The 22,343-nt window shown below is 38.0% G+C and overlaps 1 protein-coding gene and 1 pseudogene across 4 annotated transcripts in view; both read left to right on the forward strand.

The window, feature by feature from the left end:
- UPF2 (UPF2 regulator of nonsense mediated mRNA decay) overlaps window positions 1–22,343 on the forward strand; it is a 97,353-nt gene that overhangs the window by 39,961 nt on the left and 35,049 nt on the right. For all 4 annotated transcript variants that reach the window (XM_025264487.3, XM_025264488.3, XM_006077739.4 and 1 more), the window contains exons 9-12: window positions 1,236–1,344; window positions 9,212–9,325; window positions 12,938–13,054; window positions 21,620–21,805. In XM_025264487.3, coding sequence (XP_025120272.1) covers window positions 1,236–1,344; window positions 9,212–9,325; window positions 12,938–13,054; window positions 21,620–21,805 — 526 coding nt within the window. The remainder of the gene's footprint in view (window positions 1–1,235; window positions 1,345–9,211; window positions 9,326–12,937; window positions 13,055–21,619; window positions 21,806–22,343) is intronic.
- On the forward strand, window positions 18,953–19,067 carry LOC112578972 (annotated as a pseudogene).

Raw genomic sequence — 22,343 nt, forward strand, 5'->3', positions numbered from 1 at the left:
ATAAATAATGGATATCAGATGCCTAGGACAGGGCCTGGCACGTTCATAAGAAAAAATAAATGATAATTTAAAGAATTGTGATGGTCAAAGAGGAATACGAAGTGTTTGAGGCTCTGAGTACTTTCCTCCCCTTAACTCCACCTTTCAAGTTTATCTCCATTCTTCCTTCCTCACCATGTCCCTTCTCCCAGCTAAGGCTTATATCGATCCACACTGGGAGTTTTCCAGATCTAATTTAAGTCTTTCATGGTAGGCAGAGTTTTCTCTGATGATAAACCATTTTTATGGTTCTGTAGTATAATGATATATTCAAAGATGTGTAAGACTTGTGGAATTATTTCTGTCCGTTCTAAATGGCTTTGGGTTGTAGTTTTTGAGCTCTTGTTTTGAATTTTTCTAGTTTTTTGCTTCCTTCCTCACTGGTAGCTCCCATTACTTGCTGCCTTTTTTTCCTCATGACTTCTCATTTTCAGAGTCTGATCTGCTGAGTGTTGACTCATTGGCTAATCGAGTTTTATAAAATAATGTGTGGCAGGAATGGAAAATAAATTTTTAGTTTGTGTGTTGATTCTGATTAGTATTGGCTATCTGGAGTGCTGAATCCTGGAGTTGTATCCAAAATTGGTGAGAAAGTGCTCTGATGATGAAAGGGGGTGGCAGCAGTGCATGTTTGCACTAATTGTCTAGAGAAGGGTAGGTCGGCCCCATGCGAGAGTCCAAGTGCGCTTTATAATGGGTAAAATAAGTTAGTGTATAGGTTTTGTGATTTTTTTTTGACTTCTTAGATACTCTTTTGGTTATTGGTTAACCCTTTTACTTTACTTTGAGGCTTCTAAATAACTTCTCCATGGATAAATGAAGGAAATGATTTAAAAGGATTGTTTTGTTCTTTTTAAGTTATCTTTATGTTTATCTTCCCAGTATTGTGTGATTAAAATGTTAAGCCATGTTTTCTTTGCTATTTCATATTTTATCAAAATTGTATACTTGATGAAATTTGCAGATGTGCGATAATTGCACTGAACGGAAAATACCAGATGATTAATAAACTTTCACAAGGCAAATTGAATTGAATTTCCAAATACTTCATTATGATGGCAATTAATGGGCATGTCTGTATGATAACTAGTTTTTATAATCTTTTAATGTGTGACTATATCTGAGAAAGTTTAAATTATTTTAAAATGAGTTATTTCTGGTGTGCTTTTTACACATATCACATATAACTTTTGCAGGTTGGATTTGCTACCATTTTATGCAAGATTGGTTGCTACATTGCATCCCTGCATGTCTGATGTAGCAGAGGATCTTTGTTCCATGCTGAGGGGGGATTTCAGATTTCATGTATGTATTTAAGCATTTATTTTGTGTTTTATATATATATATATACACACACACACACACACACAAACTTATAAGATGAGTGAGGATTCTTTAGTTTAAGAATATGATTATTTTATTGGTAAGCACATTTTGAAATCTGATAGTGGTATAACAGTTCAGAATGTATGGACTTCTGAATTTTTAAAATGTGACTCTATTCAGCAACACTTGAATTTTATAAATGCTATTCCAGTTGGAGATGAGTGGCTGCTGCTACCTTGTTTTCCCATTGTAGGTACTGTACTCTTTGCTTTTGTAAAGTAAAACCATTCTGCAAGGTCAGGAGAGCCAGCAGGCCTCCTTGGGGTCACCAGAAGAAACAGGGTTGGCCGTGATTCAGGGCACAGTGCCAGTAGGATGCCTCTAGGTGTTGGGGTCCTGTGTTTGGACCACATGAAGTTTTGATCTCAGTGAATGCAGTCATAGACCATGTTTTTATTGATTCTTGCCTTAAAAATCTTTACCTTAAAGATTCTTAATAGAGTGTCTGTGAGTGGTTCTCCCAGACCCATGTTACCCCATCATCTTGGCTTGAAAGAAATAAAATGATACCTTAGGGGTGACAAAATGAACATTGGTAGAATTTGAAAAGACCTGAAATGCCAGTGGAAAAATTGTGTTTGTAAAATTTAGCTTTATATAGCAAGTTGCTTGGAATGCACATAAGTGTTTGCTGTGCTCAATATGTACTTCATTACACTCATTCTGACCACATCAGTAGTAGGGCTGAGCACCAGCACAGAAATAATTCTTGAGGTCAGGAGTGTCATGATATAATTAGAAAGATAAATAAATACAAAAGCAAGAGTGGAATAAAAAATTAAACCCTAAATGTATATTGATGTTATAAGGAAATGCATCCTTACTTGCCAAATGAATTGTTGGAGACTCAGTGCCTTGAGTCTAGAGGAGGCAAATTCTCTGTGGAGGTAGGTGGTCTCTTAAGGCTCCTTGCCATAGGTGTTAATCTGTTAGTCTGAGATTTGTAGGTAAATTTTTCTGAACCAGCTTTTCTGCTAAAGTGTGTTTCCGATATTTGTGGATATTACTACACAAGGACAGGTTTCTGTGTCTAGAAAAGTTTAGAAACACTGAGATCAAGAAAGTCAGACCATTTTGCTTTGGCTTTATGGTAAGAATTCTCAATGCTTTAATAGGATAATGAGCACTGTGAACCTCCTGGAAGGGGCTGACTGTATACTCGAAGGACACATTTTGATAAATGCTACTAGTTTAGGGGCAGATGGGCCTGAAGGCATATAGTTGATATCCCATCAGGCAGATACAGACAAGACAGTGTTTTACTAGCAGACAGTGTGACAATATCGGAGAAGGCAATGGCACCCCACTCCAGTACTCTTGCCTGGAAAATCCCATGGATGGAGGAGCCTGGTAGGCTGCAGTCCATGGGGTCACCAAGAGTCAGACACGACTGAGTGACTTCACTTTCACTTTTCACTTTCATGCATTGGAGAAGGAAATGGCAACCCACTCCAGTGTTCTTGCTTGGAGAATCCCAGGGACGGGGGAGCCTGGTGGGCTGCCGTCTGTGGGGTTTCACAGAGTCGGACACGACTGAAGTGACTTAGCAGCAGCAGCAGCAGTATGACAATATTGTATGAGTTACATACACATACCCCTCCACCAAAGCTACAGTCAAACAAAAAATAAGTTGCTGGACCACACATGATTAGTGCTTTTGGTGAGAAACCTAAAATTACGAAAATTCTGTTCTTGTGTACTTCTGTCCCATCTTTGAAAACTGGGGTGAGAGTTGAGGGAAATGGCATTTTTGTTACTGTTGTAAGGTTTCATTACAAGGAGGAGAGTATCAGGATTCCAGAGAGTATTTGGGAGACGCTGCTCTCAGGGGAGAGGAACAGGGCACTTGGTGTCTTCCATCACCTCTGCTTCTTCTTGATCCAGCCTTTCCTACCCTCAGATCTGCAGACCTTCCATTGACTTTTTATCAGGCAGTAAATGTGCTCAGCACTGTCCTATCTTTAAAATAAGGTATAAACAAGAATTTTTACACATCTGCACCCCTCCCCATCCTCTTTCATTTCCTTCTTATTTGAGTGCTGTAGAGTATACTCGTCTCTCACACTTCTGACAGTCGCTCTTTGTTTCCCATCATAGTGCCCTGGCAGAAACCTTCACTGCTCTCCTAAGCACCTCATCCTAGTTGATGTCCCTGAGGATTCTGACTATCACTGTGGCTCCATTACAATGGCCAAGTTACTTAAATGCTCCATACCCCAGTTTCCTTTTATTAAATGAGATAATTTTATCTTTTAAAATAGGATTGTTCTCAGTGATTAAGTGAGATAATGCGTACAAAGCTCATCACACGGTGCCCAAACACAGATGTCCTTATAATAATAATGACCCCTTTTGTGCACCATGCTCTCCTCCTTTTCACTTCTGACTGCTTTCCTCAGTATCCCCTTGCTCTTTTTTCCAGCTGAGTTTATGTGGTAGTATTCTTCCTTCACACTCCTTTTGGACAGAAAGCAGTTTCCCCAGGGTTTGGTTGGTATCTATTTCCCAGCAGCCTCACGTACCTGTCTCTTACCAGAGCCTCTCTCCTGGTACTAATAAGTTGTCATGTACTTTTAGCTAAATACATCCATAAGACAAACTCCTTTTCTTTTAAAAAATATCTGTCTTTCCCTTCCTCTTACAAACTTCTGTATTCTTCCTATAAATTTGCAATATAGTTTGTATAATCACCAAGGGAAATAGCTCTGCTTTTGCCCCTCTGACATTCAGGAACCTGTGTTTGCCAAATTCTATTGATAATACCTTCTAAAACACGTCCTTAGGCTTGTGTCTCTCCTTCAGTCCCAGTGCCACTGTCTTTCACTCTCTGTAGCTTGAATTAGAATAGCTGTGTAACCAGGTTCGCCATCTCTGCCTTCTCTCTAGCTGTAACATATTGTCACAATCTGATCCTATTTGCTTCTTGCTTAAGAACCTCACCTGAGAAAAAATGCTGGTTGGCACAACTGTATAAACTCTTATCTGGTAGTCAAAGAAATTCTAGTTAAAACAACACGTTTGCTAATTTGACTAATTGGTTAGTAAAGGTAACAGAAATGAGAAACCATTCACATATACTTGAGATTGGAATTTGAAGAAAGGAATTTGGCAGTATGTTTCAAGATCATTGGAAGTATTCATACAGTAGACAACTCTGAGAATCTGTTCTAAGCCAATGATACTGAGTACCCCGAAAGCTTTATTCACATCATGAATTGTAATAGGGGGAAAAAGGAAAATAATCTAGAAGCCCAACAATTGATTAAGAAAATGGTTGTATAATCACAATGCTGAAATGATATAGAGCCATTGAAAGTCTTATTTACCAAAAAGTTTTCAAATCATATATAAAGTACTTTTGGGGGAGAAAAAGCAAGCTCTAAAGTCTTAAACATAATAAATTTACAATTATGTTAAAATGCTTAGAAAGTAACCAATAGAAAAAAGTATATATCAGTATATTAGCAGTGGCTGTTAGATAGTGGACTTATGAGAAATTCTTTTCCTTTCTAGTTTTCTGTGTTCTCCATATTTTTAGCAAGGGCTGCTTCTTTAATAATGGAGAAGACAACTTTTACTTAAATACAGACATAATCACCCTCACTCTTCAACATTTTTGAAATCTGTTTTTTTAACTTTTTTGATCAAACCTCTCTCTTGGTAAAATAAGTTGACCACATATCCCAGTATAGGCATATTTATTTATAAGTTATATGCATTTTTAATTCTACCAGATATTTTATGTATATCATAAAACATACAAAGGTAACTTTAAAGTATGAGATAAAAAACAAAAACCTAAGTAGAAGTTTGATCCCCACCACCCCAGTAGATCAAGTCTTATCCTCCCTACTTTGGCAATCAATGGTCCCTAGTATAATACAAATTTTCTTTGAAGGCAGATTTATTTATTTATAAACCCAGTGCCTACTTAGTGTTTAGTGTATAGTAGATTTTCCAAAATATTAGTTGAATGATTGAATGTTTGTATAAAACAAATAAGCTAATTATGGAGGAAGGAAATGGCAACCCACTCCAGTACTCTTGCCTGGAAAATCCCATGGATGGAGGAGCATGGTACGCTATAGTCCATGGGGTCGCAAAGAGTCAGACACGACTGAGCGACTTCACTTTCACTTTCTTTCTTTCTTTCTTACAATATTTGGGTGAAGTTATTGAGGGGCCAGTTTGGGGCAAAGAGTTCTTCCTTTATGGGAATAATGAATGATAGGCCTTGGAGGTTCTTTCTTTTGTATGTTGACATAGCTGAAGAGATTTTAACTCATTATATGAATCTAGTTATTTGATTAATCTTGGTTTTAGCTGTCACTAATACATGAGTTGTAAGCAGCATTTTTGCTACATTTGATTATATAAATAAAATCTTAAGACATTATCGAACTAAAAATATATAGAAATTTTTACATTGTTAATTCACCTGTATTTACTTTTGCAGAAGTGTTTGACATACCATTTGATCATAAAGAATCAACAAATGAGATTAGAAAATATTAAATGAGGAATCAGAATAAGTCTTTTTTTTATCAGTCACAGTCTTTTGAAAAACCTTGTTTTTGTTTTTTTTTTTTCCCATTGAAAATGAGGGAGTGAGATAATTCATACCTCATTTTAAAAGTCTGTAATCTTGTCATTTTAGTTAGATTGTACTACCTTAACTTCAATAATATGTAAGAATAATTGTGAATGATACACTGTTATGTGTTTTGGAAACTGTGATGCTCAGTAATACCTAAAATTGTATGACCCTTACGAATTTGAGTCAGTTCTAGTGAGGTGGATGAACCCAGAGCCTGTTATACAGACTGAAGTAAGTCATAAAGTGAAAAACAAATATCATATATTAATGATAAATGTGGAATCTAGAAAAATGGTACTGATGAACCTATTTGTAGGGCATCAATAGAGATACAGATGTAGAGAAAAGATTTGTAGACCCAGCAGTGGAAGGAGAGGGTGAGACAAACTGAGAGAGTGGCATTGCCAGTGGGAATTTGCTGTATGACTGCAGGGAGCTCAACCCAGTGCTGTGACAACCTAGAGGGATGGTATGGGGTGGGAGGGAGGTGCATGTACGGCAGAAATCAACATAACATTGTAAAGCAATAATACTCCAATTAAAAACAAATAATTTTAAAAATTGTGTGATTCTGCACAGCACAGAGCTTGTACATCTAGAATCGCCCAAGGAACTTTGTAAAAGCATATGTATGTATTTCCCAGCCTCTCTCCCTTTAAAGATTCAGCTTCAGTATATCATTTTTGAAATGCTTCTTTTTACTTTTTCCATTTCTATATTTCTTTAATTGTAAAAGAAATACATGCCCAGACTGGATGATTTAGAAAATACAAAAATACATAAAGAAGAAAGTGGGGGGCAATCTCATAATTTCATCACTTAAACTTTGTTAATATTTTAGTTTTTTTTTTTTTTTTACTTTTTTGCTTCTGTAGTTTTTCATGGATGAATTTATATTTAGTACATTTTTTCATTTTTTATTTCTCAGAAGCACTTTACTGTATCATTTAAAACACTTTGCAAGCATCATTTGTATACTCTTTTGTCCTGGACATTAGTTGCTTAGTATTAGGTGAAGTATAGTTATCATCATTACCGCCCACTGTCATCATCCTTGTTTTTATCCTTATTTTTCCAAGTGAGTGAGTAGGTTCAGGGAGTTTTATATGCATTGTCCAGGATAATATACCCCTACCCTCACTCCCAAATGGCACAAAACGACCACATGAGCTCAAGTGTTGTGAACTGCACATCTTAATTCTTTCACGGCACTGCAATGTATATATAAACATTAAGCATTTTCATTAATTTGTTCAGTCAGTGAACATTAATTTTGTGCCCATGTATTAGTGATGTATGTACAAATGTGGGTAAAACTCACAATGACTAGCATTTATTGAACTCTTTATGGTCCCAGTCACTACACTATTGATTGTGCTTTGTATTTATCAGTTGATTTAATACCCACAACCCTATATGATACAGGTTACTTTGATTAGTTCCATTTTACAGATAAGAAAATTAAGGCATAAAATTTAAGTAACAGTTAAGAGATAGAGCTGGGAATTAAGCCTAACAAATTAAACCTAGCAAATTTTTGTTCAAAAATTATCCCAGAAGATCTAAAAAGTCTATAAACACCTACTTTTGCTTGCTACAGAAAGTTGGTCCTTAGAAGGAAGATGATGAATTCCATTTAAGTGTAAATTGTCTATGTAGAAGATTAATACTTATGTAAAAGATTGTCACTCATTGTCCAGATAAGGGTGAGGTTAGCACGCGTGCACACACACACACACACACACACTCTTAACCACTGGACCACCAGGGAAATCCTGGTTAAGACTTACTTTGAACCCCAGCACACACACACACACACACACACACACACACACACTCTTAACCACTGGACCACCAGGGAAATCCTGGTTAAGACTTATTTTGAACCCCAGCACACACACACACACACACACACACACACACATACACACTCTCTCTCAACCACTGGACCACCAGGGAAATCCTGGTTAAGACTTACTTTGAACCCCAGCACACACACACACACACACACACACACACACACACACACACTCTTAACCACTGGACCACCAGGGAAATCCTGGTTAAGACTTATTTTGAACCCCAGCGCGCGCGCGCGCGCGCACACACACACACACACACACACACACACACACACACACACACACATATACACACTCTCTCTCAACCACTGGACCACCAGGGAAATCCTGGTTAAGACTTATTTTGAACCCCAGCACGTGCTTGAGCAGTTAAATTCTCAAATTTGATAGGAGATTGGGATTTTGGTACTGATCCTTGGTCAAGTCATTTGACAGCTTTGTGTTCTTCTGTTGTTGTTTTAACCATTAAATCAGATTTATACAGATTTTACTCCTTTCTCAATGTTGTTGTGTGGAACAAATAGGAAGTATTCTGAAAAATAAGGACAGTAAACTGTTTCAAAGAACTGCCATATTATTGTTATTGTTCAAAGAAAAGTCTTCTAGACTTCAGGTTTGGTTTTCTGATGAAAATATAATGCTGAGGTTAAATCCATTTACAGTTATCTTGATGTGTCTGCTCACATTGTACTATTGTAATAGGATTTTGTTATGTTCATTATTTTTTGAAATGTGTGCCTGAGTAGAGGGCTTATATTTGCAAAGGATTTGAGCTTTGATATATGACTGTTGATAATAAAAAAAAAAATAGCGATTGTATTGGAAATTTTGTTGTACTAATGCATTTACAATAAAAAATGTATATAGTTCATAACTATAATACACTTAATATTTTCTGCTTAAGTGACCTTTAGGCATTTATTATTTTTAAAGGAGCATTTCCTAACATATATTCCTTATAATATTAATTTAACAAACTAGTAGTTGTTAACATTTCAAAAGAGGGATTTATATTTTATGTTGCCAAAGAAATTTAAGGAACACTGAATTAAGTTAAACAGGTTTCTTTGTTTGAGAGCCTCTCTAAGGCTGATGAAATGCATTGTTTCCCCAAATTACTTGACCGTGAAACTGTTTTGGAAAGCACGTCCTGGCCCTGGTGTTCCATGGAGCTAATTATGTCTTAACTTAGAATAATTTGAATATAGCAAGAAACTATACCCAAATTTATTTAAAATATCTTGAGTGAATTCAATCTTATTAAAATAACAGTTCTTATCACAGATTTCAGACTGTTAAGCAGTGTCTCTTTTCTTTTCATTTGTAGGTACGAAAAAAGGACCAGATCAATATTGAAACAAAGAACAAAACTGTTCGTTTTATTGGAGAACTCACTAAGTTTAAGATGTTCACAAAAAATGATACGCTGCATTGTTTAAAGGTAAGTGCTGAATCATTTGAAATATTTTTTAATAGATAAATCTAAAGTTTTAATGCTTTAGTTTATAAATGCTGGAAAATGATACAATTAAGAAATATTTAATTAATCTATAGGAAGACAAAAAAGTAAAAAGGAACAATAAATAGATGAGCAAACTAGAGAACAATAATAAGATGGTAGATACAAATACAGCTATAATAGTAATCACATGTAGTGTAGAAGGACAAAATATATTAAGTAAAAGCCTTAAGAATATAAGACTTGATTGAAACAACATTATATGCTGCCTACAAGGAAGATGCCCTTAAAATATTAACACCAGGAAGCCTAAAATGAAAAGATGGGGGAAATATACCAAGGAAGCACTAAAAAAATAAGATAAAGCACTTGGCTTCATTATTGTCAGACAAAGTAGGCTTTAAGGCACAAAGCATTGTTAGAAATAAAGAATCATAGTTCCTAAAGATAGTGTTAGCTTCCTGAATCAGTATGCATCCAATAATGTATTTTCAAAATACATGAAGCAAAAATCAACAAAGAAAGAGAAATCTGCAGTCATACTGAAAGACTGAAAAACACCTTTTAGTAGCTGAAAGCATAGGCAGGCAAGTAAGTAAGTGAGTAAGTATGTACCAGATTGGACAATGCAGTTAATAACCTTAGTCTAATTGACAGTATATCCAACAGAATCAGAATTTACAGTCCCTGCAAATGCACATGAGTGAACCAAAATCAATCAGAAAGTCTCAGCAAGTTAAAAAACAAAAAAGGAAATTACTCAGGTTACAATTTTTTGTCCACTATGGAATCAAACTAGAAACTCACTAGTAACTAACTAGTTATGTGTGGTAAAGCTGATAACAGCATCAGTTCAGTTGCTCAGTTGTGTTTGACTCTGCGACCCCATGGACTGCAGGCTTCCCTGTCCATCACCAGTTCCCGGAGGTCTACTCAAACTCATGTCCATTGAGTCAGTGATGCCATCCAGCCATCTCATCCTCCGTCATCCCTGTCTCCTCCTGCCTTCAATCTTTCCCAGCATCAGGGTCTTTTCAAATGAGTTAGTTCTTTGCATCAGGTGGCCAAAGTATTGGGAATTTAGGCTTCAGCATCACTCCTTCCAATGAATATTCAGGACTGATTTCTTTTAGGATGGACTGGTTGGATCTCCTTGCAGTCCAAGGGACTCTCAAGAGTCTTCTCCAACACCACAGTTCAAAAGCATCGATTCTTTGGTGCTCACAGTCCAGCTTTCTTCACAGTCCAACTCTCACATCCATACATGACTACTGGAAAAACCATAGCCTTGACTAGACGGACCTTTGTTGGCAAAGTAATGTCTCTGCTTTTGAATATGCTCTCTAGGCTGGTCATAACTTTCCTTCCAAGGAGTAAGCGTCTTTTAATTTCATGGCTTCAGTCACCATCTGCAGTGATTTTGGAGCCCCCAAAAATAAAGTCTGACACTGTTCCACTGTTTACCCACTTATTTCCCATGAAGTGAGGGGATCAGATGCCATGATCTTCGTTTTCTGAATGTTGAGCTTTAAGCCAACTTTTTCACTCTCCTCTTTCACTTTCATCAAGAGGCTTTTTAGTTCCTCTTCAATTTCTGCCATAAGGGTGGTGTCATCTGCATATCTGAGGTTATTGATATTTCTCCCAGCAGTCTTGATTCTAGCTTGTGTTTCTTCCAGCCCAGTGTTTCTCATGATGTACTCTTCATAGAAGTTCAATAAGCAGGGTAAAGTAATGCTCAAAATTCTCCAAGCCAGGCTTCAGCAATACATGAACCGTGAACTTCCAGATGTTCAAGCTGGTTTTAGAAAAGGCAGAGGAACCAGAGATCAAATTGCCAACATCTGCTGGATCATGGAAAAAGCAAGAGAGTTCCAGAAAAACATCTATTTCTGCTTTATTGACTATGCCAAAGCCTTTGACTGTGTGGATCACAATAAACTGTGGAAAATTCTGATAGAGATGGGAATACCAGACCACCTGACCTGCCTCTTGAGAAATCTGTATGCAGGTCAGGAAGCAACAGTTAGAACTGGACATGGAACAACAGACTGGTTCCAAATAGGAAAAGGAGTACATCAAAGCTGTATATTATCACCCTGCTTATTGAACTTCTATGCAGAGTACATCATGAGAAACTCTGGGCTGAAAGAAGCACAAGCTGGAATCAAGATTGCCAGGAGAAATATCAATAACCTCAGATGTGCAGATGACACCACCCTTATGGCAGAAATTGAAGAGGAACTAAAAAGCCTCTTGATGAAAGTGAAAGAGGAGAGTGAAAAAGTTGGCTTAAAGCTCAACATTCAGAAAACGAAGATCATGGCATCTGATCCCCTCACTTCATGGGAAATAAGTGGGTAAACAGTGGAACAGTGTCAGACTTTATTTTTTGGGGCTCCAAAATCACTGCAGATGGTGACTGCAGCCATGAAATTAAAAGACGCTTACTCCTTGGAAGGAAAGTTATGACCAGCCTAGAGAGCATATTCAAAAGCAGAGACATTACTTTGCCAACAAAGGTCCATCTAGTCAAGGCTATGGTTTTTCCAGTAGTCATGTATGGATGTGAGAGTTGGACTGTGAAGAAAGCTGAGTGCTGAAGAATCGATGCTTTTGAACTGTGGTGTTGGAGAAGACTCTTGATAGTCCCTTGGACTGCAAGGAGATCCAACCAGTCCATCCTAAAGGAGATTAGTCCTGGGTGTTCATTTTGAAGGACTGATGCTAAAGCTGAAACTCCAATACTTGGCCACCTCATGCGAAGAGTTGACTCATTGGAAAAGACCCTGATGCTAGGAGGGATTGGGGGCAGGAGGAGAAGGGGATGACAGAGGATGAGATGGCTGGATGGCATCACCGACTCAATGGACATGAGTTTGAGTGAACTCCGGGAGTTGGTGATGGACAGGGAGGCCTAGTGTGCTGTGATTCATGGGGTCGCAAAGAGTTGGACATGACTGAGTGACTGAACTGAACTGAACTGAATGCACCCTTTAAATTATACTATAGAAGGAAAAATAAGGAGATGGAAAATACTCATGTTAACCAAAATACAAGCCAAATTATTAAATGATATGACTAAATCTGGTTTAGAAAATATGCACAGAAAAATATTGGGGAGATAAATACTAAAATGTTGTACTGTGTTGTAAGTTTCATATAACAAGCCTTTTGTTGTCAAAATTTTAAAGGTAAATGTCATATAAACCCAAACCAGAAAATATTTAGAAAATGTTAGCTATTTGTATGTGGCATTTATTTAAATATGTAGCATCTCCTGATAAATATAAGTTTTGATAAATAAATTTTCACATATCTATCTAAAAGGAATAACATTAAATATATTGAAGTTTTTAGATAAAGTTTTATGGTTGAACACAAAAGATAACTCTGTGATAAAGCTTGACATCTAAAGTAGACTAGTTTTTTTTTTTTTTAGTTCAAAGTATAGTTGATTTAAAATGTTGCGTTTAGCTTTTCTTTTTTTTATAGTGACATTTTTAAGGTGTTCCACATATTAGGTATGTAGTGTTTTCTTTAATAGGATTGAAATGTTGTCTTTGTTGGTTTTTATCATTATTATTATTACAGATGCTTCTATCAGACTTTTCCCATCACCATATTGAAATGGCATGTACCCTACTGGAAACATGTGGAAGATTTCTTTTCAGATCTCCAGAATCTCACCTGAGAACCAGTGTACTTTTGGTAAGGGCTTGAGGATACTAGCAAGAGCTTGAAGTTCTTGATTTACTCCAGGGGTTAAAGTTTTGACCAGTGCCTGTTACCTTGCTCAACCATTTAAACATTTTTACCTAAACAAGAACTCCAGCCATTCCTGAAGAGCTGTAGGAACTTTTCTCATTTGGCTATCTCGGAGAAGGCGATGGCACCCCACTCCAGTACCCTTGCCTGGAAAATCCCATGGATGGAGGAGCCTGGTAGGCTGCAGTCCATGGGGTTGCTAAGAGTCGGACATGACTGAGCACCTTCACTTTCACTTTTCACTTTCATGCATGGGAGAAGGAAATGGCAACCCACTCCAGTGTTCTTGCCTGGAGAATCCCAGGGACGGGGGAGCCTGGTGGGCTGCCATCTCTGGGGTCACACAGAGTCGGACACGACTGAAGCGACTTAGTAGTAGTAGTAGTAGCTCACACTATTGTAGAGTGGGATTGAATTCAGCCCCAGATAACTTTTGATAAACGTAGAGCCATCTTTCTGAATATTCTTGGTACATTGTTACTGTGCCATAACCACATAAATGATGGTGCTTAAATTTTTAAAATTAAAAAACAAAACATAAGCTTAAAAAATTAACTTGGAGGAGAAGATAGTTCTTAAGCTAATATACATGCCAAAATGGCAATCAAGTTTATTAAGCAATTAAGTTATGCTTATTGGTAATATCCATGCATTCACTCGGAGAAGGCAATGGCGACCCACTCCAGTACTCTTGCCTGGAAAATCCCACGGAAAGAGGAGCCTGGTAGGCTGCAGTCCGTGGGGTTGCTGAGTCGGACATGACTGAGTGACTTCACTTTCACTTTTCACTTTCATGCTCTGGAGAAGGAAATGGCAACCCACTCCAGTGTTCTTGCCTGGAGAATCCCAGGGATGGGGAGCCTGGTGGGCTGCCGTCTATGGGGTCACGCAGAGTCAGACACGACTGAAGTGACTTAGCAGCAGGCATTCACTTGGAGCCTTCACAAGGGAGACAGTGTGGTGGGGGAGAGGTATCAGAATTAGTGTCAAAGAGAGCACTGGGTTAGGGATTCCTGGACATAGACTGTCATTGCATCGGTGTTGCTTTTATAGAAGTGCTGATTGTGTCTATTTCTCTACGTGTGTTATTTTTTTAGAATCTAGTTATAAGCTTGATTACTTCTCTGACAATGGTATTTAAAATGGAAAAACATAGTAATTTATTTCTAGTAGACAGAAATATTAATGTGACAGGCATTAATATTTTGTCTAGTAGACAAAAATATTAATGTGAAATCATATGGAGTTGACTTCCACATTCTTTTTAGGCTTATTCAAATGAATAATAATCATTCCAAGTTCAAATTTTTATTTTAACATAGGAAAAACTCTTCCTCCTCTTTGGCTCAAGCTGATATGGCTAAATGAGACACTGCATATTATAATGTAATAGAGATGCCAAAAAGATTAGCTTTTAAAAGTGACTATATTTTGTTTGTAATACTGAACTGTCTATGTTTACTGTTTGCTGGGGAAAGTTTACTAGTCATGGTATGGATGCTTATCCCATTACTGCAAACCAAAGTCCTTCTTGCTTGACTGGCTTTCGTGGCTCAGTGTATCTTTCCCTGTCTTGTAGCAAGAGCAGCCAGCCTTATCATTGATTGTCTTGCTTTCTGGATAAGAGCCTTATTTATCATATAACATTTTGGGGGCTCCTCCTGTATGTCAGGCACTGAACTGCAGGGATGATGTTCTTGCTGATTGGGTGGGATTAGTACAAAGAACAAACATAGTTGGCATTAAAGTGGTCCCTATCTAGTGCTAATTCCAGTGTAGTGTTCTACATGTTTTAACAGGGAAAGGTGTGCAGAGGATCTTATGCACTTATAGAGGGAGTACTTTAAGCTAGACTTAATGAGTCAGAAAGGATCTTCCCTAATAGATGCTTGGTATTCGTTGAGTGCAGACTCTTCTGTCAAACCCTTGGGATATAAAAGTGAAAAAGATAGTCCCTGGCCTCAGGGAATTTATAGTCTTATAACTCAGATGAGTAATTAGACAATTGGAATACACAGAGGGGGAATGTGATCTAATACTGTGGGTCAGCATAGGGTAATATGTGTCTACATAGGAGAGGTGCTTCATCTAGTCTTGGTATGTCAAGAAAGGTTTCCTGAAAAAATAGTATTTATTTTAGAGACTAACCTGAATCTCAAAGGCAGAGAAGAGAGACACACTGAATTAAGTGGCTGCAGATAAGACTGGAGAGGTAGACACAGCCTAGATTATAAAAAGCGCCCTGAGTCTGAGTGCTGTGCTAAGAAACTGATACCCCCTCCCCCCGATGGTAGTGAGTAGCTACTGAAGGATGTTAAGCAGGTAGGATAGGTATGATCAGATTTAATTTTTTAGAAAGATCAGTATAGAGGAGATAATTGAGGTGGCTGAGGCTGGAGGTAGACAGAACAGTGAAATGGCTGTTTTCAGATCTTGCAGAGGAAAAAAGAAATGGTAAGGGTGGGAAGATGAGGAATGATAACTGGCTGTATGAAGAATTTTACGAGGTAGAACTGGTGAGACGTGATGAGATAATGAGAAAGAGAAAGTGCCCTAAGATAAGACCCCAGATTCTATCTTGACCATCCCAGCAGATGATGGTGCCAGTCACAGAGATGAGAAAATAGAAGAAAGGAAGAGAGGGTGAGTTTGGTTTGAAAAACACCAATGCTTATCGGTTGAGTTCAGTCGCTCACTTGTGTCCGATTCTTTGCGAACCCATGGACTGCAGCACACCAGGCTTCCCTGTCCATCACCAACTCCCAGAGCTTGCTCAAACCTATGTCCATCGAGTCGGTGATGCCATCCAACCATCTCATCCTCTCTCGTCCCCTTCTCCTTATGCCTTCAATCTTTCCCAGCATCAGGGTCTTTTCCAATGAGTCAGTTCTTTGCATCAGGTGGCCAAAGTATTGGAGTTTCAGCTTCAGCATCAGTCCTTCCAGTGAATATTCAGGACTGATTTCCTTCAGCATGTTTTGATCTCCTTGTAGTCCAAGGGACTCTCAAGAGTCTTCTCCAACACCATAGTTCAAAAGCATCAATTCTTTGGTGCTCAGCTTTCTTTATAGTCCAACTCTCATATCCATACATGACTACTGGAAAACCATAGCTTTGACTAGACAGACTTTTGTCGGCAAGGTAGTGTCTCTGCTTTTTGATATGCAGTCTAGATTGATTATAACTTTTCTCCCAAGGAGCAAGAGTCTTTTAATTTCATGGCTGCGGTCACCATCTGCAGTGATTTTGGAGCCCAAGAAAGTAAAGTCTGTCACTGTTTCCATTGTTTCCCCATCTATTTGCCATGAAATGATGGGACTGGATGCCATGATCTTCGTTTTTTGACTGTTTAGTTAAGCCAGCTTTTTCATGCTTCTCTTTCGCTTTCATCAAGAGGCTCTTTAGTTTCTCGCTGCTTTCTGCCATAAGTGTGGTATCATCTGCATATCTGAGGTTATTGATATTTCTCCTAGCGATCTTGATTCCAGCTTGTGTTTCATTGAGCCCAGCATTTCACATGATATACTCTGCATATAAGTTAAATAAGCAGGGTGACAATATACAGCCTTGACGTACTCCTTTCCCAGTTTGGAACCATTCTGTTGTTCCATGTCTGGTTCTAACAGTTGCTTCTTGACCTGCATACAGATTTCTCAGGAGGCAGGTAAAGTGGTCTGGTATTCCCATCTCTTGAAGAATTTTCCACAGTTTGTTGTGGTCCACACAGTCAGAGGCTTTGGCATCATCAATAGAGCAGAAGTAGATGTTTTTCTGGAATTCTCTTGCTTTTTTGATGATCCAATGGATGTTGGCAATTAGATCTCTGGTTCCTCTGCCTTTTCTAAAACCAGCTTGAACATCTGGAAGTTCATGGTTCATGTACTGTTGAAGCCTGACTTGGAGAATTTTGAGCATTACTTTACCAGCGTGTGAGATGAGTGCAATTGTGCGGTAGTTTGAACATTCTTTGGCATTGCCCTTCTTTGGGATTGGAATGAAAACTGACCTTTTCCAGTCCTGTGGCCACTGCTGAGTTTTCCAAATTTGCTGGCATATTGAGTGCAGCACTTTCACAGCATCACCATTTAGGATATGAAATAGCTCAACTGGAATTCCATCACCTCCACTAGCCTTGTTTGTAGTGATGCTTCCTAAGGCCCACTTGACTTCGCATTCCAGGATGTCTGACTCTAGGTGAGTGATCACACCATCGTGATTATCTGGGTCATGAAGATCTTTTTTGTATAATTCTTCTGTGTATTCTTACCACCTCTTCTTAATATCTTCTGCTTCTGTTAGGTCCATACCATTTCTGTCCTTTATTGCACCCATCTTTGCATGAAATTGGACCTTGGTATCTCTAATTTTCTTGAAGAGATCTCTAGTCTTTCCCACTGTATTGTTTCCTCTATTTCTTTGCACTGATCACTGAGGAAGGCTTTCTTATCTCTCCTTCCTATTCTTTGGAACTCTGCATTCAAATGGGTATATCTATCCTTTTCTCCTTTGCCTTTAGCTTCTCTTCTTTTCTCAGCTATTTTTAAGGTCTCCTCAGACAACCATTTTGCCTTATTGCATTTCTTTTTCTTGAGGATGGCCTTGATCACTGCCTCCTGTACAGTGTCACGAACCTCCATCCATAGTTCTTCAGGCACTCTGCCTATCAGACAGATCTATACCCTTGAATCCATTTGTCACTTCCACTGTATCTAAATCAAAGGGATTTGATTTAGGTCATACCTGAATGGTCTAGTGGTTTACCCTACTTTATACAATTTAAGTCTGAATTTGCCAATAAAGAGTTCATGATCTGAGCCACAGTCAGCTCCCGATCTTGTTTTTCATGACTATATAGAGCTTTTCCATCTTTGGTTGCAAAGAATATAATCCGTCTGATTTCAGTATTGACTATCTGGTGATGTCCATGTATAGAGTCGTCTCTTGTGTTGTTAGAAGAGGGTGTTTGCTATGACCATTGCGATCTCTTGGCAGAACTGTTAGCCTTTGCCCTGCTTCATTTTGTACTCAAGGCCAAATTTGCCCTTGAGTATTGCATGACTCTTGACTTCCTACTTTTTCATTCCAGTCCCCTGTGATGAAAATGACACCTTTTATGGATGTTAATTCTAGAAGGTCTTATAGGTCTTCATAGAACCGTTCAGCTTCAGCTTCTTCAGCATTACTGGTTGGGGCATAGACTTGGATTACCGTGATATTGAATGCTTTGCCTTGGAAACGAACAGAGATCATTCTGTCATTTTTGAGATTGTACCCAAGTACTGCATTTTAGATTCTCTTGTTGACTGTGAAGGCTACTCCTTTTCTTCTAAGGGATTCTTGCCCACAGTAGTAGATACAATGGTCATCTGAATTAAATTTGTCCATTCCAGTCTATTTTAGTTCACTGATTCCTAAAATGTTGATGTTCACTCTTGCCATCTCCTGTTTGACGACTTTTAATTTACCTTCTTTCATGGACCTTTGATTCCAGGTTCCTATGCAGTCTCCTTATTCTTTCTGGAGCTATTTCTCCACTCTTCTTCAGTAGCATATTAGGCACCTACTGGCCTGGGGATTTCATCATTCAGTGTCATATCTTACTGCCTTTGCATACTGTTCATGGGTTCTCAAGGCAAGAATAGTGAAGTGGTTTGCCATTCCCTTCTCCAGTGGACCATGTTTTGTCAGAACTCTCCACCATGACCTGCCTGTCTTGGGTGGCCCAACACGGCATGGCTTATAGTTTCATTGAGTTAGACAAGGCTGTGGTCCATGTGATCAGTTTGATTAGTTTTTTGTGATTGTGGTTTTCATTCTGTTCGCCCTCTGATGAATAAGGATAAAACTGTATTTTCAGGGATCATTTCTATAATTTGTTACTAGAGAAGTTTCTCTGAACATGTAAAGCACCCAAATGCTTGTGGGATGATATAAAAAATATATTTATTTGGGAACACATATAACCTTTTAACTGGTTGGCATTTAAAATTATTCTTGACTGATGTTAAAAGTAGTTTGGTGTGTGTGTTAGGTGATGTGGTTCTGAATAACAGAACAGTAATCTGGATTACAGGTTGAAGCTTGTGTTGATTTAAGACTGGGTTATGGGGAGGGATGTGGGAGGGTTCAGGATGGGGAACACGCATGGTGGATTCAAGTCAATGTATGGCAAAACCAATACAATATTGTAAAGTAAAATAATTAATTAAAAAAAAAAAACTAAAAATAGAGCTACCATATGATCTTACAGTCCCACACCAGGGCATATGTCCAGAGAAAATGATAATTTGAAAAGATACATGCACCCCAGTGTTCATAGCAGCACTATTTACAATAGCCAAGACTGAGAAGCAGCCTAAATGTCCATCGACAAATGAATGGATGAAGAAGATGTGGTGTGTGTATATATATACACACACAATGGAATATTTCTCAGCCCAAAAAAAAAAAAGACATAATGCCACTTGCAGCATTATGGCATTATCATAGAGATTATCTTAAGTGAAGTCAGAGAAAGACAAATATCATATGATATCACTTATATATGGAGTCCAGAATATGTCACAAATGAACTTATGTGTGAAACAGATTCATATATACACATAAGAACAAGTATATGTATAACTGAATCAATTTCCTGTACACTTAAAACTAACACAACATTGTAAATTAATGATATCTCAATTTTTAAAAGTTAAAAAAAATAAAACCATACAAAAGAGAAAAAAAAAAAACTGGGTTATGTATGTACAAATGATAAGTGATGCATTCCTTTTGTTTTGTCTAAAGAACCTAAAAGGAGTGGTCATTATCTTAGCCCTATTCACCAGGGAATTGTTCTGTCTGGAAGAGCCAGCATTAAATAAGCATTCACAGATGTAGAATAGATGTCAGGAGAGGAGCTAGGCTACAACCCATATACTTTAGCAGATTCATAGACAAGTGAAACAGTTGTGAACCTTGGTATACCCATAATTGAACTTAAGAGCAAACTTCTCCCCAGTATGTGATGGCTTTACATGTATAGAAACATGGACCATGGGAAAGATTTGAATGTTTTTTTAAAAAATTCATTTATTAATTTGTGTATTAGTAAACGTTAATTGCAAACCTCCCACATGCTAGGCCTGGCACTGATTAGGTGATGAGTTTATGAACCTGCTGCAACCCCTGCCCTTCTGAACTTGTAAGACAGTTCTTTAGAAAGACACAACTGTCTTTCTAAAATGTGACATCTTGCCTCCATCTGCCACCCGCCACCACCCTAGTCCAGACACCTTTTTAAAGCTCATCGTGCTTCCCTCTACATGCTTCAAACTCCTGTTCCTACCAACTTCTGCAGAGTCTGGTCTTCCTGAACCCCTCCTCACTTGGAGCTGATCTTGTACCATTTCATCCCGGCACCACGCTGGCCTGCATTTAGTTCCTGTAGTGGATCCTTCTGTTTCCTCATTGCCTCTTATCTGGCTGTTGCTTCTGCCTCAGCTCCTCTCAACCTTTGTCATCCTTCAGAGCACAAATTCCCAGAGAGGCTGTCCCTAACCTCTCCTGACTAAAGTGGGCTCTTGTTACTCTCATTACTTCTTTCGTAACACTAATCACAATTCGTATTTAAAAGGTTTAGTTTATTTGTTGGCTTATTTGTTCTGTCTTCCTGCAGCAGATTCTTAGGCTTCACAAAGGTAGGAACCATGTCTCTCTTGTTCATTGGTGACTTCCAGCATAGTGCCAAGTTAAGTGCCAAGTAAAATGTTTGATGAATGGCTGAATAAACTCAGTAATTTTAATTCTTACTATAGTGGTGTTTTAAGAACTAGGAGTGCTGTTTGAAGGTCTTCAGCTGGTTCATCTGTGGTTCTCAACTGGCATGTGGTGGGTATAGGTGAAGCTTGCTGCAGAACGTCCCACAGTGTACGGAGCAGTTCCCACTCCCACCAGACAAAGAACTTTCCAGTCCAAAATGTCAGTAGTGTAAGGCTAAGAAGCCTGAAGTAGATGATGATTGACTGTTTTAATAACCTCCTTGAGCCGATGCTGAGGTCACTGGGCGAGTTGTAAGACATTGGAAGGCTTTTAGTTTTCTTGTCTGTAGAGATATGTCAGATTTACCTGGTACAACATTGGATGGCCTAAGCTCTACAAATAAAGTTATTCTCAGCTTTTGTCTCAGCCCTTAACTTCAGTCACTCATATATAAGCCTTGTTTTATGTAGAGTTCAGGTAGTTTGGCTGAGTTATAAGTGAAGTTAAATTTGAAGCAAAGTTCTCTGAGTATTTTATTGGAGAAAGCCTAAGACCAAGCAGTTATGGAGTAATTTGTTCTAAAAACATGACTAGTGATATAGCAGTTAGTATGCTTGTATACTCTTAGAAATATCTAGTAATTATTTTTTTCCCTTTTCTAGCTCTTTATCTTGAAACCTTATCCCTGAAAGGGCACCTTTAGTTAGGAACAAAGAAACCTTATAAAGAAAGTATTTTGACTGATTTAAGCTTTATACATCTTAGGAACAAATGATGAGAAAGAAACAAGCAATGCATCTTGATGCAAGATATGTCACAATGGTGGAGAATGCATATTACTACTGCAACCCACCTCCAGCTGAAAAAACAGTGAAAAAGAAACGTCCTCCTCTCCAGGAATATGTCCGGAAGCTTTTGTACAAAGATCTCTCCAAGGTTACCACCGAGAAGGTAAATTTTAATGAAGTAGAACAGGAGTCAATTTGAAATTTGTGGTAGTGCTGAGCTTGTATATTAATAACATTCAACCAAATTAATTCTTTTTCATCCTAATGATAATTGTACTGATGCAGTTCACTTTCTTTGTAGCCCGCACCAAATTGTTCTAGGTCAAGAACATATATTTCAGTTTTCCTAAATCAACTCAGTTTATCAATTGCTTCAGTGCCCCACAAAGTATAGATAAGAAATGTAAGTAATTTGCAATATTCAAATCTGTAAATGGAGAAATTGAAGCAGAGCTATTAAAGTCTCGGCAGTGGAGTGATTTTCCATGTAAGTCATCACTAGAGGGAATTTATGTGATGATACTTAGTTTATGGGACATATGTTTTGTTTTCCTTTTTAACCTAATTAAAATGGTAATTCTCTTCGTATTTACTGTTGATGTATATTTGAAACTATTTCTTAGTCTCTGACACTCTAGTGAATTTACCTTTAAATATTTTGCTTCAGTACCAGTGTTCTTAACCTTTAGTAGGTTTTTGGA

This window comes from Bubalus bubalis, chromosome 14 (assembly GCF_019923935.1).
Source record: "Bubalus bubalis isolate 160015118507 breed Murrah chromosome 14, NDDB_SH_1, whole genome shotgun sequence".
Classification (NCBI taxonomy): domain Eukaryota; kingdom Metazoa; phylum Chordata; class Mammalia; order Artiodactyla; family Bovidae; genus Bubalus; species Bubalus bubalis.